At 36.6% G+C, this 16,377-nt stretch overlaps 1 protein-coding gene across 9 annotated transcripts in view; it reads right to left on the minus strand.

The window, feature by feature from the left end:
• The window catches only part of SPEN (spen family transcriptional repressor), an 80,819-nt gene that overhangs the window by 25,174 nt on the left and 39,268 nt on the right, over positions 1-16,377 (minus strand). For 8 of the 9 annotated variants that reach the window (XM_044769761.2, XM_044769758.2, XM_044769762.2 and 5 more), the window contains 2 exons: positions 2,344-2,504; positions 569-769 (listed from right to left, as the gene is read on the minus strand). In XM_044769761.2, the coding sequence (XP_044625696.2) occupies positions 569-769; positions 2,344-2,504 (362 nt within the window). Of the gene's footprint in view, positions 1-568; positions 770-2,343; positions 2,505-15,673; positions 15,811-16,377 lie in introns of those variants that run through there. The other variant, XM_070510978.1, reaches the window with a different exon arrangement.

The raw sequence follows: 16,377 nt of genomic DNA on the forward strand, positions 1-16,377 counted from the left end.
GAAGACTTCCTGCCTTAAAATAGGTCTTATAGGTAGGTTCAAGCTAATAAAATGTCCCCTTGATATTCTCAATGGGTTGCACTCCTAAGACTTAGTCTTGTTTCTTTGTCACTTATCTTTCAGGGTCATGGAAGCTAGAATAACAGGCGCAATTTATGTTGGGCATAATGGAAAGACAACAGGTCTAACTAGGATCTCAAATCAATCTAACTAGTAGTCTGTTTTCTAATTCATGATAATTCTGTTGTCATTCTCCTAGGACCTATCTCCTTATCTCAATCAATTCAATCCTTTTGGGAAGGCAGGAATTAACAAGGGTTAGCTTAACTCTGCCTTTCAGACTCTTAAAAGTCAGCATTTCTCCCATATAGAGAAACAGAACAATCTTTACCCTCACTAACCAAAACTACATCTTTTATTAAGTTGAACAATAAATGTAACACTCTTTAAAACAGAAGACGCTGGAAGAGCGCCAATAAATAAAGCTGGAATAGTGTCCACATTCGGATAATATGCTGCCCTTTCATAAGCTGGAATACAAATTACACTCAGCTACCTTGTCTCTTACCTGGCCCTATCCATGCTGTTACTTCAATCTGCATGCCAAAGAAAAGTTTTCCTTTCGATGCAGTCAATGCTTTTTCTTGGTCCTCTTGCTGCCGAAAGAATACCAGACCATACCTCTCTTCTGAAGCTCCGTGTATCTGCACTGAAGTCACCTTTCCAAATTTCTTAAACTCATGGAAAAGGCCATCTTTAAGGCTTGTATCTAAACCCCCAAACAAAAACAAGTTGCTTATTTTTCTAATTTAGTTACAACTCAATAAGTAAGCTACTAAATCTTTAGCCTGATTTTTGACCTAAGTTTTGTTAGCATTAAAACATTACCTTTTTCAAATAAAATAACTCTAAAGAGGCATTCTGGAGACTACTGTACAATTCAGAAAATAAACTAGGTGTTAGAAGATATTACTGATTATTTGTTAGGTAAGAATGATATTATGGTTATGCAGAAAAATGCCCTTATCTTTTATAGATAAATACAAAAGTATCTTTAAAAGTTGGTATGAAATGATGTAACATCAGGGATTCACCTTAAAATAAAGAAAGAAAAGGCAACAAAAACAAGAAAGAAGAACTGAGACAGATAATGCAAGTGTGGCAAAATACTGATGATTTTTTAATCTGGGGTATGGTGTAAGGGGAGTTCATTTTGCTACTCCTACTTTTGGGTATGTTTAAATTTTTATAATAAAAACTTTACACAGACACACACATATGTACATATACATATATAAAGCTTTTAAAGACTTGAGAAAGTAAGCCATATTTCATATTTCTAGCTTTCCAAGAGTCATGTCAATGATAAAACTGCATGGGAAGTAGCATGTTAACATGCTAAACAACTTTAAGGCCTTTCACAGATGAATCATACCATCCGGGGGTCTTGTGTTTATTTGCTTCATTTTCAAAATTAAAATAGTACAGAAAGACAAGCCAATTTTACCCCCATCCATTCCTAAATTACCAAGTAATCCAAATCAAAAGCTCATCAATATTTGTGTACAACATCTCTATTCACAAACTTGGTATGTAGATCTTACACGCTGTTTTAATAAATCAGTAATCACTGAAATACACTAAGCTAAGAAATACTTACATTGGTCTTTGCTGGTATGACCATCTACTAACAGTTGTTTACATACTCAATATGCCTAATGTAGCAATAACAGTATATTATGGTCAACTGTCAATTAAAGATATCAGAAGTAAAGGAAAAACGACAGTATAGCTTTTAACTAGACTTTTCCATTATTCATGACTTTCCTCATTTAAAATGTTAATATTTTGAAACGGGTTTCCTATCATAATTTTATGTCCAAAGTTATTTCGCGTAACATGGGACTCCAGACCAATATAATAAATCTAACTAGAAGCAGTATTTCTACAATTTCATCATATCAAATTTCCCCTAATATCAAAATACTAAATCCAGAAAGCATGGTTTATTCAAAAGTAAACCATGGTTTCTTTATACAACATGTACCATACAATTATTATGTGTGTGTGTGTGTGTGTATATATATATGCATAATAATGTATACGTACATATATATGTGTATATAATAAGTACAAATAAAATAACAGGCAATCTTTATATATATAACAACCTAGAAACTACATAAAGTTATAATACTCCTTTACTTTTTCTTACATGGCATTAAATATTAATGAACCACAAAAACAAAGCTTGTTGTCACTACAAAGTATAAAATTCAACTTGCTCAGTCTCTCATTCCCCAATAGTAGCAGAAAGGAAAATACAGCAACACAAAATTTTACCTGTAGAGCGTACTGGAAGATTCTGAACCTTGATCCCAAAACTTTTACGAGGCTCATCTTTTTCCAGGGCTGAAAGCAACTGGGAAGTGGGTGCTGGGACTGCTGCAGACTGAACTGATCGGGCTGGAGAGTCATCACTTGAGCTACTGCTAGAATCAGTGCTGCAGAAGGGCAAAGAAAATTTTTAGTGAAAAGACAAACAAAAAATGAGTAGTATATAAAACTCTCAAAATCGACAAGTGGCAACAATTAAAAGGTCCTAATTTTAGGTCTACGATTTGTGGATACCCTATCTTCTCCACATCTCGTTGATATTCCACCTTCAGAGACGGCAGAAGACAGCAAACACTGGCCTGAGAATGTAGTAGCAAAAGTAACAACATTTTACCACCACATGCCACCTAAAGACAAATGTTTCATTCTGTGCAAAATTTGAACAAATTTTTCGAAATGAAATACTACTAGTAAATGTGATTCACTTAAGGGTAATAACAATAAAATAGTGGATATATGAGTTTTGGATTCAGGAATCTCAATTCAAATCTTGGTTCAGCTGTACAGCATGTATCCTTGGACAAGTCACTTAACCTCTTGCTAAGTCTCAGTTTCCACAACTGTAAAATGGAAATAATAATTTAAGAGTACCTATCTCATTAGGTTAAGAATGAAATAAAATAACCCACAGGTTTACAGAGTTTGGAATATCACAGCATTCAATAAATAAAGTGGAGCCAGCCCTGACGGCCTAATGGTTAGAGTTCAGTGCTCTCACCACTTTGGTGGCCCAGGTTTGTTTCCTGGTCGTGGAACCACACCACTCATCTGTCAGTTGCCATGCTGTGCTGGTGGCTCACACAGAAGAGTGAGAAGGATTTACAACTAGGATATATAACCATGCACTGGGACTTTGGGGAGGGAAGAAAAAAAAGAAGATGATTGGCAACAGATGTTAGCTCAGGACAAATCTTTCCCTACTAAAAAAAAAAAACCTAAGAAAACTAAAAATCATTTTAAAAACCAATAATAAATAAAGTGACACTCTTCTGCTGCTGCTGCTACTACTACTATACTACCTCATGGGTAAATTAATTTTTAGGAAAACATAAATATCCAAAATAATTTGCCAGGTAATTTAAATTTTTAAAGGACTAAATGAAGAAATATTATGTAAGTTACTTGAGGTTTGTTAGTTTAGGCTCTTTTCTCTGTGAATAATGTTGGAAATGAGAGTCACTGAAATTGAATTTATTACTCTCTTCATTTCGTTTTTTTTCTGAGCTACCAACTATTGCCAATTTTTTTTTTTTTTCTGATTTTTCTCCCTAAAGCCCCCTGGTACATAGTATATACTTTAGTTGTCGGTCCTTCTGGTTGTGACATGTGGGACGCCACCTCAGCATGGCCTGACAAGCGGTGCCATGTCCACACCCAGGATCCGAACCAGCGAAAACCCTGGCTGTCGCAGCTGAGTGCATGAACTTAACCACTCGGCCACAGGGCTGGCCCCAACTCTCTTCAGTTTAATATAATCCTCAGAGTGGGAGACAGTTAGTTGAAAGATAAGGAGAAAATGTTACCAACATGGTCAGATTAAGAGAGAGATATACTGGGCCAGCCCAGTGGCGCAGTGGTTAAGTGCACTCATTCTGCTTCAGCAGCCCGGGGTTTGCCGGTTCAGATCCCGGGTGCAGACATGGCACCACTTGGCAAAAGCCATGCTGTGGTAGGCATCCCACATAGAAAGTAGAGGAAGATGGGCATGGATGTTAGCTCAGGGCCAGTCTTCCTCAGAAAAAACAGGAGGATTGGTAGCAGTTAGCTCAAGGCTAATCTTCCTCAAAAAAAAAGAGACACTTAAACAAGTTTATTATGCCTGAGAACTATGTGAGAAACATAAAATTCTCTTTTCAGGACTGGATGTGGAAGATTGGATTTGTGTGTTTTAAGTTCTTTTATAATATCCTCAAATAAATTAATAAAAAGCTATTTTATAGGTTCTGCTATTTACAGGTTTCTGAAATTTTACTTCATACTCTACCCTCCTTGTTGTGGAAGCTTTATCCTTTAAGCAAGTAACTCCAGGGGGTTAATCCACCTTAAGCACATTCACCAGAGGAAAGACCCGATAGTTGCTAAGACGACAGCTCTCACATCCAAGACAATCTCTAAGCCAGCTAGATGGATAAGTCCAACCCTAAGATCTGAGATAAATTTGCTATTGATTTTTAAAAAGTAAAGACATAAATACTATAAGAAAACAGACTGCCATAACTAAGAACTTACACAGCATTTTTATTTAGCTCTCATGGGCTAAGGCAAAAGATGAAAACTTCACTGGCTTATCACAGCTTTCTGCAGTTTGAAACATATAGGGAATTAAACCTATGCCAGTAAGACCTAAAAAAGAGATATCTAAGTTACAAAATACGAACTACTAGGGATAAAAGCCTCGCAACAGAACTACAAGTCCTCATTGCCACGCCTCCTATAAATGACTGGGCTTCAGTCTTTCCATCCATAAAAAGAAATTTTTCTCTAGATCATTCAGAAAAAGCAGTGTTACTAGTAATAAGTGAATAGGATACTATATTTTCATTTAAATTAAGGGTTAACAAAATTAATCTTTTATTTTTAGCACAGAAGGAAAAAAAGTCTATCATATGTGTTAAAGTACTCCCAGCAACACAAGATTATTCACAAGGCCACTAGATGACTACAGTATAGAAAATGTTACATGATTTATCAACTTAATTCCAATGAATCATAAAATAACCAGTAAGGAAAATCCTTTAACTACAATACTATGTAACACTAATATTATATACACCAAAATTCCTGAGCAATAAAGGGTAAAGAAGTAAACAAATATGGGCAAGAGTAGAATTTCTGGCTACCGAAATAATTAATGAGGCAGCAAAAAGAAAGTTCTGTGTAAGTCTGTATTATAAAAATGAACAGAAAGATGATCAATCAACGCTAACTATGATTTTAAAGTACAAAATAGTGACAGAAATTAGACTTGTTCTAAGCGTCATCACACACTTGGTGAATTCCCTGCTACCACGCCAATTTTAAAACGATGTAGAATCTAACTGGGAAAATTATCTGCTGACTAATTTAAAGTAATAACTAGAAAGGGGGAAAGGTGAATTATAAAATGATACAACTTTTGAGGTCACATTTTGATATGCTAACCCTAAACTGCAATGTACATTTCCAGTAGAGTCTATTAAACATACTATGAATTTCAAAATCCTAAGTCAAAATGAGGTCACAAATTTAGACCCCCTCAAATACTTTTCAGTCCTACAAAATGGCAGAAAGCCCAAATGTCCAGAATATGTGTCAATTTTAATATTAAAAATTCTTATTTTCATAATTTTGTTACAAGAGTCACAACAGTTCATCGAACCATATAATATATAGTATTTAGCTGTTTCTTAAAAGCCAAAATTACTTAACCAGAAGCTGTTCCAATCTAAATTGTCTTCAAGAAGCAGTAATGATGGTACATCTGCTAACAGTTTTAGGAAAGGAGACTTTAAATTTACCTGCCACATCAATATCACATTTTCAATGCCAATTAAAAGTCTAAATGGTAACGAACTTGAGAGAAATATAATTTAAAAGAAGTCTAGTTATACTTTTCATAAGCACATAGGACAATTAAGGCTGAAGTACTTCTTATATGTCCTTATAATTTTTGATTAAAATTAGTAGGAAAACTAAGAAGCAGATCTGATCAAAATTTGCCTAATTGAGAAACATAAGAATAAGCAACTGCTTACAAAACTCTTGTTAAACAAACAGAACATGGGATGCCAGGATTCTCTTAAACCAAATTATCACGTCAAATAATCAACTATCCCTGTTTCTACAGGCATTTTATACACAGAACTATCCGAAGTATTTGACTCTTAACGCTGAAAACGTCAATGGGTAGGCGCTGGATGTACTATTTGTAAGATGACTCAGGGCTAAACTTGTTCAGACACAAGAGTAACATCCAAGAACTGACTTCTGCATCCATTTCCCTATATTATCTGTAAACATTTGATTATAATAAATATGCATCTATGTCATTTTTTTTAAAGCTAGAAGATTAAAAAACATTTAACTGGGGCCAGCCTGGTGGCCAAGTGGCTAAGGTTGCGTGCTCTGCTCCAGCGGCCCAGGGTTTCACCAGTTCGAATCCTGGGCCTGGACATGGCACTGCTCAGCAAGCCATGCTGAGGTGGCACCCCACATGCCACAACTAGAAGGACCTACAACCAAAAAATACACAACTATGTACTGGGGGGCTTTGGGAGAAAAGGGGGAAAAAAAAAAAAAAGCATTTAACCAAATTAAGAGACAAAAATCTGGCATAAAGGGATTTTTTTTTTTTTAAAAAAAAGAAGCAATTAAAGCAACTAGAAAATTTTGCAATTAGAAGTTAAGAGGGCCCATTTGTTAAGAGCAGATTTAATCTCAAGTGACAATTTTCCAACAATCTCTATTCTCTTCTACCAGGAGCTAATAATTTCTTCTCTCTACATAATCAATATATATGAGTCAAAAGGGAAAAGACGCAAAATGCAGATTTTCCACCAGACTTGGGCAATTCAAAATGTGCCCACTGTCCTCGATGCTTCCATCAAATGAGGAGGATTATCATCTAATTTCTTAAATGAAATGTATCCTCACATGAGATAATAAACTGTCTATAACCAATTTTTTACAGGTCCAAATTTTCAAGACGATCATATCTTCTTAGTGCAGCAGTTCTTTAAATGTGGTCTGAGGACCTGTGCGGGCCCCCAAGATCCTTTTAGGGGGTCGGGAAGGTCTTCCCTATTTCCATTATATATCTGTGTGAGACCAGATTTTCTTCATATACTTCACACAAAAAACTCATAATCACAGTTTGAATACAGATGTAGTTATGAAAATCTAGCTATCTTATTAAGCCAGACACTAAAGAGACGTGCAAAAAGATACAACAATGCCCCACATCTCACTATTTTTTGCTTTAAAAAAGCTATGTCATACCAGTTAAAGATCTAAAATTAAAACTGACTAGAGAGGTTCCTCCCCAGAAGCAGACAACATCTTGAGGCAGATGGCTCTCCCAAGATCATGGATGAAGATCTTCACCTCCAGTATGAAACCTTTATTCCTTTTGTGTTTTCGCTACTTGCTTTTTTTCTCTGTTAATGCACAGGAAGACAATGCTTCTTAACTCTGCAACTGTCGCTAAACCTACCACTAAGGCCATAGCTGCACAACCAGAGACCCTAGAATGTCTTGCTAAGGCGGTTTTATTTTTTTAATTATTTTTTATTTTCCTTTTTCTTCCCAAAGCCCCCCGGTACATAGTTGTGTATTTTTTTTAGTTGTGGCATGTGGGATGCTGCCTCAGCATGGCTTGATGAGTGGTGCCATGTCCGCGCCCAGGATTCGGACAGGTGAAACCCTGGGCCGCTGCCGCCACCGGAGAAGAGGAACATGCAAACTTAACCACTCAGCTACGGGGCCGGCCCCGCTAAGGTGGTTCTAGATAACATAATTGCTTAAGATTACTTATTGGCTGAACAAGCCATAAGTCTATGCCATAGCAAATACTTCCTGCTGGACTTGGATCAGCAGCTCTGATATTGTAGCAAATACAAGAAATTAACAAACAAGCCTCTTGGCTAAACCAGGTTGATACCCCTTCAGGTACATTTTTTTATTTTATTGGTTTGGTTCATAGGGGGCCCTGACTAAGGAGCATACTTTTCAGTCTCTTGGTATTAGCCAACTGATAGCCACATTGTAGTCTCCCTGGTGGGCTATGCTCTTTCAAGTCTTAAATTCATGTTTGCAGCCATCAGCAGGACATCAGATGGTCTCACTGCACTTGGAGAAACAGAAACAAGATGAACAGCAAAAATAATTCTTCCACAGACTGACATCATAACCTATGAGTTTCACGACAAGACAAGAACAAGACAACAACCTGATGGTGACCAAGAGTGGCACTAGTACCAAATTTTTGGTTAACCTCTCAGTATGAGAGGATGACCAAAAGAGAAGAGTTGATAAATTAATTAAACAGGGAGGCCATTAGACTGAGGGTGGTTCTCATACCTTAGCAGCCTACCTAAGGAAAGCAAAAGCTAAGCCTGTAAATGCCTCAAGGTTAAGAAATCAAACCTAAAGACAACCAATTATCAACAGCCAATTAGGCTTTTCCAAATAAGGCAAACGCTTAAGCTATAAGCGATCAAATAATTTCCTTGTTTTGCTTTTGCCTTTTCTCTATAAACTTCCCCTAGTTCTTGTTGGTGGAGTGCTCCTAACCACTTCCGGTTTGGCACTGCCCATTCAAGTCGATTTTTGCTAAAACAAACTATTAAAATTAAAACAGAGTTACGTCAAATAAATTAATTAATAAAAAATTCAAATTAAAAGTCTTAATTTCTAATATGGCAAATGTTAATAGACATTACCTACAATAAACAAAAACTAATTCAAGAATGTTTAAAAGGGTCCTGCGCCCAGAAAGTTAAAAGAAAAACACTAGTTTAGTAGACAGTCTTATGTGATCCCAATTCCATTTTTAACTCTACCACTTCTGATGTAACCTGAATTAAGTCTTTGTTTTTTATAAGAAAAAGAGGAAGGAAATACTCAAATGTGTGGTCTAGTAAGGTACCTCATTTTGCCTCTCTAAACTTTAATTTCCCTAGTGGGTTACCAGACCTCATGACCTTCAAAGTCTTGCTAACTGTAGGGTTCTATGATTCTCCACCTACCTCCAACCTTCCATCTCTGATAACTCCGAAACACCTACAGGATCAAGTCCACATTCTTAAACAAGGGAAAGAGGATCCTTTACAACCTTTTTTTCCTGATTAGATATATAAGTCCTTGGTTAAATTACTTCTTTAAACCTTAATTTTCTTGTACAGACATGGACAATGACATTTTGGTCAACAATGTACTGCATATACGACGGTGGTCACATAAGATTAGTAGTATCAGACAGCCTAGGTGTGTAGTAGGTTTTACCATCTTTGTGTGAAAACACTCTATGTTTGCAGGACAAAATCGTCTTAACGATGCATTTCTCAGGAGTATCCTCCCTCCCCGCCGCCACCCAAGCAACTCATGACTATGTAAATGGTGATAATACCTACCATATGTGAGGAGCAGAGGTGAGGATTTATCGAGTTAACCATTATAAAGTGCTTAGCACTCTGCCAAGCATATAGCAAGCATATGAGAGCTCTCGTCCATACCCATTCCTGTTGAAGGGACCCTCCTTGACTGCCCTGCCTTCAAGGATTAGCTCCAAAGTTAACCTTCTGCTCTGCAGCTGTTTGACTCCACCCCACAGCATTCACTGGTCTCTTAATTGTGTATTTCTAAGCCTCTTTTACTACAATGTCTATCTCAAATCCCTTCACTCCGTATTGTAACTACTCATTTACTAGCCTCTTGAAAGTCCAATACTAGATTCATCTTTGTAAACACAGAGCCTAGTATGGTGCCCGATATGTAAGGGATGTACCTCCAAGAAATTACTGATTTGAACTGTGTATGCAATTGAAATTAATGCCTAGGAAAATACACCAAGCTCAGTAAAAAGAAGGTATTAACTAAACTCGGTATCTAAGAGCGAAATGAAAATTTCTGATAAAATGTTACTTTGTTGAAGACTGCAAAGTATTTCTTCTTTAAAGTTTCATTAATTATTCAAGAAAAATAATGGCTGTTCTAAGGTTCTAGAACTTGAACTGACACATATTAATAACCTGACTGAAAAATCACTGATATCTGTAAAAACAAAAATGCCTCATAGATCCCATTATCTAGAACTTTGTGGAAGATGATTTTTAAAAATATACATTTTCTGGGATGAAAGTAAAAGCACAATTAAAACAATCACAAAAACATGTTTTAAACGTCTAACAAAGTCCAGAGACTTTGGATGCACTATTCTATTTCATTCACAAATCCTATAATTATGAATACATCAGTGGCTCTCACTGAGGGAGATTTTGACCCCCAAGGGACATCTGTGGTTGTCACAACTGTGAGTGGGGTGAGGCTTACTGCCATCTAGTGAGTAGAGGCGAGGGGTGCTGCTACATCTTACAGTGCATAGGACAGCCCTCACAACAAAGCATTACCTGGCCTCAGATGTGAATAGTGCCAAAGTTGACAAACTCTGCTACATTATTTCTCTGTCTGCTTTCCCTTTTCCTGAAAAATCTAACATGCTAATTTTAAGCTGCAATTCAAACGTGATCCTTAAATTGACTATTCTTATTACTAACAAATCATTTCATAAATCATCTTTCAATAACCCGAAACTTAGAAGACAAAAAAGTGAAGAATAAAGGTCAACTTCTGAAAACCAGACTATTCAAGAGGAAGACGGGATCCGAAATATCCTGGTGTGACTCAACTTTGGAAACTACGATAAAAAGGGAAACCGCAAATAGCTTTTTACAACACGTGCTTGGCCATGTCAATAATAGGTCAAAGCACCTGTAGACAAAACTGTTTCATCATTTTAAACAAATGATGAGTGGAATATACAGTACTGCTACCCCTATTCTAGTAAGGTTTACATCAATGAAAACTATTCCATTCAAATTAAAATGATTTCTTAGCTCAATAGCTTTCTTTACCCTCAAACTAGGGATTTAAGGTGGTAGTTTAGTATCACAATTAGATTTTTCCTCACCAAAGAACCATGTCCAGGAGAAATTAGTAAAACTTCTATTTTGCATAAAAAGCTTAATGGGTATTTTGTTTTATAACTTTAAGACACTTTAAATTTGCCTTTAAAAATGACGATGTAACTCAACAGCAGAAAAACCACCAACCAGATGCAAAAATGGGCACCTCTGAAATTAAACAGTTATTTTCCCAAAGATATACAAATGGCCAAAAAGCACATGAAAAGATACTCCACATGACTAAACGTTAGAGAAATTCCAATCAAAACTGCAAAAAGCTACCATTTCGCACTCATTAGAATGGCTATTATCAAAAAACAGAATAAAACAAGTGTTGGCAAGGATGTAAAGAAACTGGAACCCTTGTGCACTGCTGGTGGGGAGGTAAAATGATGTAGACACTGTGGAAAACAGTATGGCAGTTCCTCTGAAACAGAATTCCCATATGATTCAGCAATTCCATTTCCGGGTATACAGTCATCCCTCAGTATCTGGGGAGGATTGGTTGCAAGACTCCCTGCCCAGGATACCAAAATCCAGGGATGTTCAAATCCCTTATACAAAGTGGAGTAGTATATGCATATAACCTACACATATACTTTAAATCATCTCTAGATTACTTATAATACCTAATATGATGTAAAATGCTATGTAAATAGCTGTTATACCGTTATTGTTTAGGAAATAATGACGAGGAAAAAAATGTCTGTACACGATCAGTACAGAGACAACCATTGTAGGCCTTTCCATCCGCAGTCGGTGCAGAACTCTCCCATACGGAGGGCCAACTGTATCACTAAAAGAACCGAAAGCAGGGACATGAACAGACAGTTGTACATCCACATTCACAGCATGAATTAATAACCAAAAAGTGAAGCAATCAAGTATCCATCAACAGATGACTGGATAAACAAAATACGGTATCTACATACAATGGAATGTTATTCAGCCTTTAAGAGGGAGGAAATTGTGACATACGCTACAAGTTGGATGAAACTTTAAGACGTTATGCTAAGTGACATAAGCCAGTTACAAAAAGACAACTATTGCATGATTCAACTTATGTGAGGTAACTAGAGTAGTCAAAATCATAGAGACAGAAGTAGAAAGGTGGTTGCCAGGGGCTGGGGAGGAGGAGAAGGGGGGAGTTGTTGCTTAATGTACATGGAGTGTCAGTTTGGAAAGATGAAAAGGCTCTAGAGATGGCTGGTGGTGATAGCTGCACAACAATGTGAATGTTAAAATCACTGAACTGTATACTTAAAAACGGTTAAAGTGATAAATTTTATGTTATTTTACCACACACACACACAAAGATGACCTAAGAAGTAAAATACAAAGTGAGCGGTTCTTCTCTCTGTTCCTTAGAAAAAGATGAGATTCCAAACCAGTGGACCTAACAGGCTACCTGCTGCTTTTTGTCAAAAAAGCTCTGCTGAATCAAGGGTCTTACAACCTGGTTTATCCAGGTAAAGTTCCTCAGAAATGATTTCAGAGAAATGAGTCAGCTCTACCTGGTGATACTGCAACTACTGCAAAAGAAACAGGGAAAACACTGTTAAGACAACTGTATAAATGATCAATTAAGCTCTTTAGAGTCAAAGGTAATAAGAAGTTGTCTAAATTCTTTAAATTTAGGGTACTCATTAAGAAAAACTAGGAACCGACCCAGTGGCTGAGTGGTTAAGTTGGCGCACTCCAGTTCAGCGGCCCTGAGTTTTGCCAGTTCAGATCCCAGGCACAGACACAGCACCACCGCTCATCAGGCCAGGCTGAGGCGGCGTCCCACAGAGCACAACCAGAGGCACTCACAACTAGAATCTACAACTATATACTGGGGGTGCTCTGGGGAGAAGGAGGAGGGAAAAAAAAGCAGCAGCAGCTTGGCAACAGGTGCCAATCTTGAAAAAGAAAAGAAAAACTGTATTGATACATTAAAGAATGAAAACGCATTTTTATTATGGAACCAATACTTTAATTTTGTTTTGGCCCACAGATTTCTTCTATCATTGGAAACTACAAAGACTTCTAATGGGAAAAGATCTAATTTTTTAAAAAGATAATGATTAACTGAATTGGAGTGAAAATGACAAAAAAGGAAAGCTTTCTCTTAGTAGACAAAGGTAGAGGCAGAAAGAGAACCAGAATCCACTGACAGTCATTTTTCTTTTTACTGCAATCAGCTTTTACTGCTGATATAAAAAATGAATAATTTATTTCCTAAGGATTTCTTAGTAGAAAATCTAGACCTCAGAAATTAACTTTTCTTGAGTTCTAGTTTCATCTAGCCTTTACCTATGAGCATCTATAAATATCAAGCATGTCTAAACCTTAGATAGGTACTGGCTCCACTTTATAGGTAGGTAAGATTAAGACTAAATATAAACCTATTTATTGTTCATGGTCATTAAAGTAGTGGTAAATTCAACCACAACTACTAAAATAACTGGTTTTATTTCTCTTCCTAGTCTTAAATCCAAAAGTTTACATAAATGAGAGAAAAAACAAAATCATTAAAAACTACTTTTTAAAGAATGCCTTATTTTGGCAGGAAGTAATGTTTAAAATGGAGGTTAAACATGCTACATGTGGTAGCTTTCTCACAAAAGATTAAGAACAAGTAACCGTGGGGTGGGATGCAATTACAGCTGCAGTTAATGTTATAAAGCTCACTACTGTCTTTAGGTGAGGTTAAATAAAAGGAATACGCAAGCAGGGAATCTACAGGATGACTGCCGGATAAATAAAGCTTACCCCAAAAAACCTGAAGGAATATTATTCAGTCTTAAAGAAGGAAGGAAATTCTGACATTTGCTACAACACGGATAACCTTTAAAACATTATGCTAAGTGAAATAAGCCAAATGCAAAAGGACTAATATCAGATGATTCCATTTATCTGTGGTACCTGGAGTAGTTAATTCATAAAGATAGAAAATAGAAGGGTGGTTACCAGGGACTGGGTGAGAGAAGAAGGGGAAGTTCCTGTTCAATTGCTACAGAGTTTCACTTTGGGAAGATGAAAAAGTTCTAGAGAGGCATACACTGCTGGTGGGAATGCAAACTGGTGCAGCCACTATAGAAAACAGTATGGAGATTTCTCAAAAAATTAAAAATAGAAATACCATATGACCCAGCCATCGCACTACTGGGTATCTATCCAAAGAACTTGAAATCAGCAATTCCAAAAGTCCCACACACCCGTAAGTTCATTGCAGCATTATTTACAATAGCCGAGACGTGGAAGCAACCTAAGTGCCCATCAACTGATGACTGGATAAAGAAGATATGGTATATATGTACAATGGAATACTACTCAGCCATCAAAAAGAATAAAATCGTCCCATTCACAACATGGATGGACTTTGAGGGTAATATGTTAAGTGAAATGAGCCAGACAGAGAAAGACAATCTCTGTACAACTCCACTCATACGAGGAAGTTAAACACGTAGACAAAGAGAACAGATTAGTGGCTACCAGGGGAAAGGGGGGAGGGTGGGCACAAAGGGTGAAGTGGTGCACCTACAACACGACTGACAAACAATAATGTACAACTGAAATTTCACAAGGTTGTAAACTATCCTAATCTCAAGGAAAATTTTAAAAAAGTTCTGGAGAGGATTGATAGTAATGACAACAATTTTTCTAATAACAGCAAAAATGGAAAGAGGCTATGCTCGTATTAATCTATTACTAAGAAGCATGTGGCTTATTTTCTGGTGGGCTTTAAGGGGGCCTAAAATTCCCTAGTTAACTTTAAGAACTGTAAGATGATGGACTAGCAGAGACCTAGTCACAAAGTGCTGCTTACCATTTTATGTTCAGATTTTTGAGGAGGCAGATACATGATCAGATTCTGCTAAGGACAAAACGCATAGTGGGTAAAGTGAAAAAAATATTTTTCTAAGTATTCTCACTCTATCCAAAACAACCTTGGCCCTAGAGTACACTTTTAGCTTAAATTCCAAAGAGCGTGGGCCCACAAACTCACGGCATTCTTGGCAATCTCTTAAAACTCAGAAAACCCGCTACTCAAGTAACTCAAAACAAAAAGCATCAAACATACATGCTCTGTGACAGTAATAAGCAGATATAACGTGTCTGCCTAAGGAACAAAAAATCCTTCTGCATGGCAACAAAGCCACATCATGGGATGCTTTATTCAAGAGACAGACTGAAGAGAAATCTAAATTGCCAATTATTAAACAATGGGATTTTCTCCTTCCCTTAACTGTACACAGTATAGAAAACCAGATATATTTCTTGTATGAACAACTAAAATGTTTCAAAAGGCATAAACCAAGAAAGCGTACAGATTGAGTGAAACTGTGCTTTTTTTATTCCAAATGGTTACACACAACTGCTGGAGACTTTACCAAAACAAAATTAAATTTGAACCTTGGGTTTTGCCTTTTTCCAATTTAACTTGAGTACTAATTACATCTCCTACCTATCCAGAATAAAGAAGAAGTTTGCTACTTCCCACTTTTGAACTTTCAAAGCAGTTCCAGACCCAAGAGGTTAGAAGGAAACCTAACTCCCCACCAGGAAGCCTAAAGTCATCTACTGTTTGATGCACTTGTTTATTTACTTATAAATGACTTCAAATTACTCACTACGAAACTCCAGCGTAAAGTGGTACAGTCGTTTTGCTTAAACAACTCCTCTGCAGTTTCTTCCAGTGGAAACAAACACAAAGCTACAGTCCAAACTGCTCCAACCACCATGACACAGCACATTCAGGAGGTTAGTCTGCCCCTCCACCAAGCACTGAAAATAACATCCAAGAATCTTGGAACTCTCCAGTTTTGGTCATATAAATCATGTCTAGAAGCAACACGGGTGTCTATTAAATGTGTGTCTTATTCTAATTCCAACACTAGAATTCCACTGTATATTAACAGACATATTTTAAACCTCTATCAAAAGTATTAGCCATCACATAAAAATTTATCTTCAGGTTAAGATTTTTTTTAATTAAAAAAGATTACTCTGGTTAAAATGCTTTAATTTTCTTCTTAGGGGATTAAACTAATTTATTTAGGGGCTTAGATATTAAAGTTTTCAACAGCTGAAACATTCTCTTGGTCACTCTGGAAATCAACACGTATTTTAGCCTGACCAATACCAAATTTGTTAAAGTAGTTCAGTCAATACTTTAGGCTTAAGAGTCCCAAGAGCCTTTTCCATTAACCCATAATTTAAAAAAGATAGAAGGGTCCTGAGAATTTAAAAAAAGAAAGAAAAATAACGGATTCTATTCTTCTTTAAGCAAAATGGAAAGCACTTAACTAAATGGATGTACAAATTATTTCATGAT

Source organism: Equus asinus, chromosome 5, assembly GCF_041296235.1.
Source record: "Equus asinus isolate D_3611 breed Donkey chromosome 5, EquAss-T2T_v2, whole genome shotgun sequence".
Classification (NCBI taxonomy): domain Eukaryota; kingdom Metazoa; phylum Chordata; class Mammalia; order Perissodactyla; family Equidae; genus Equus; species Equus asinus.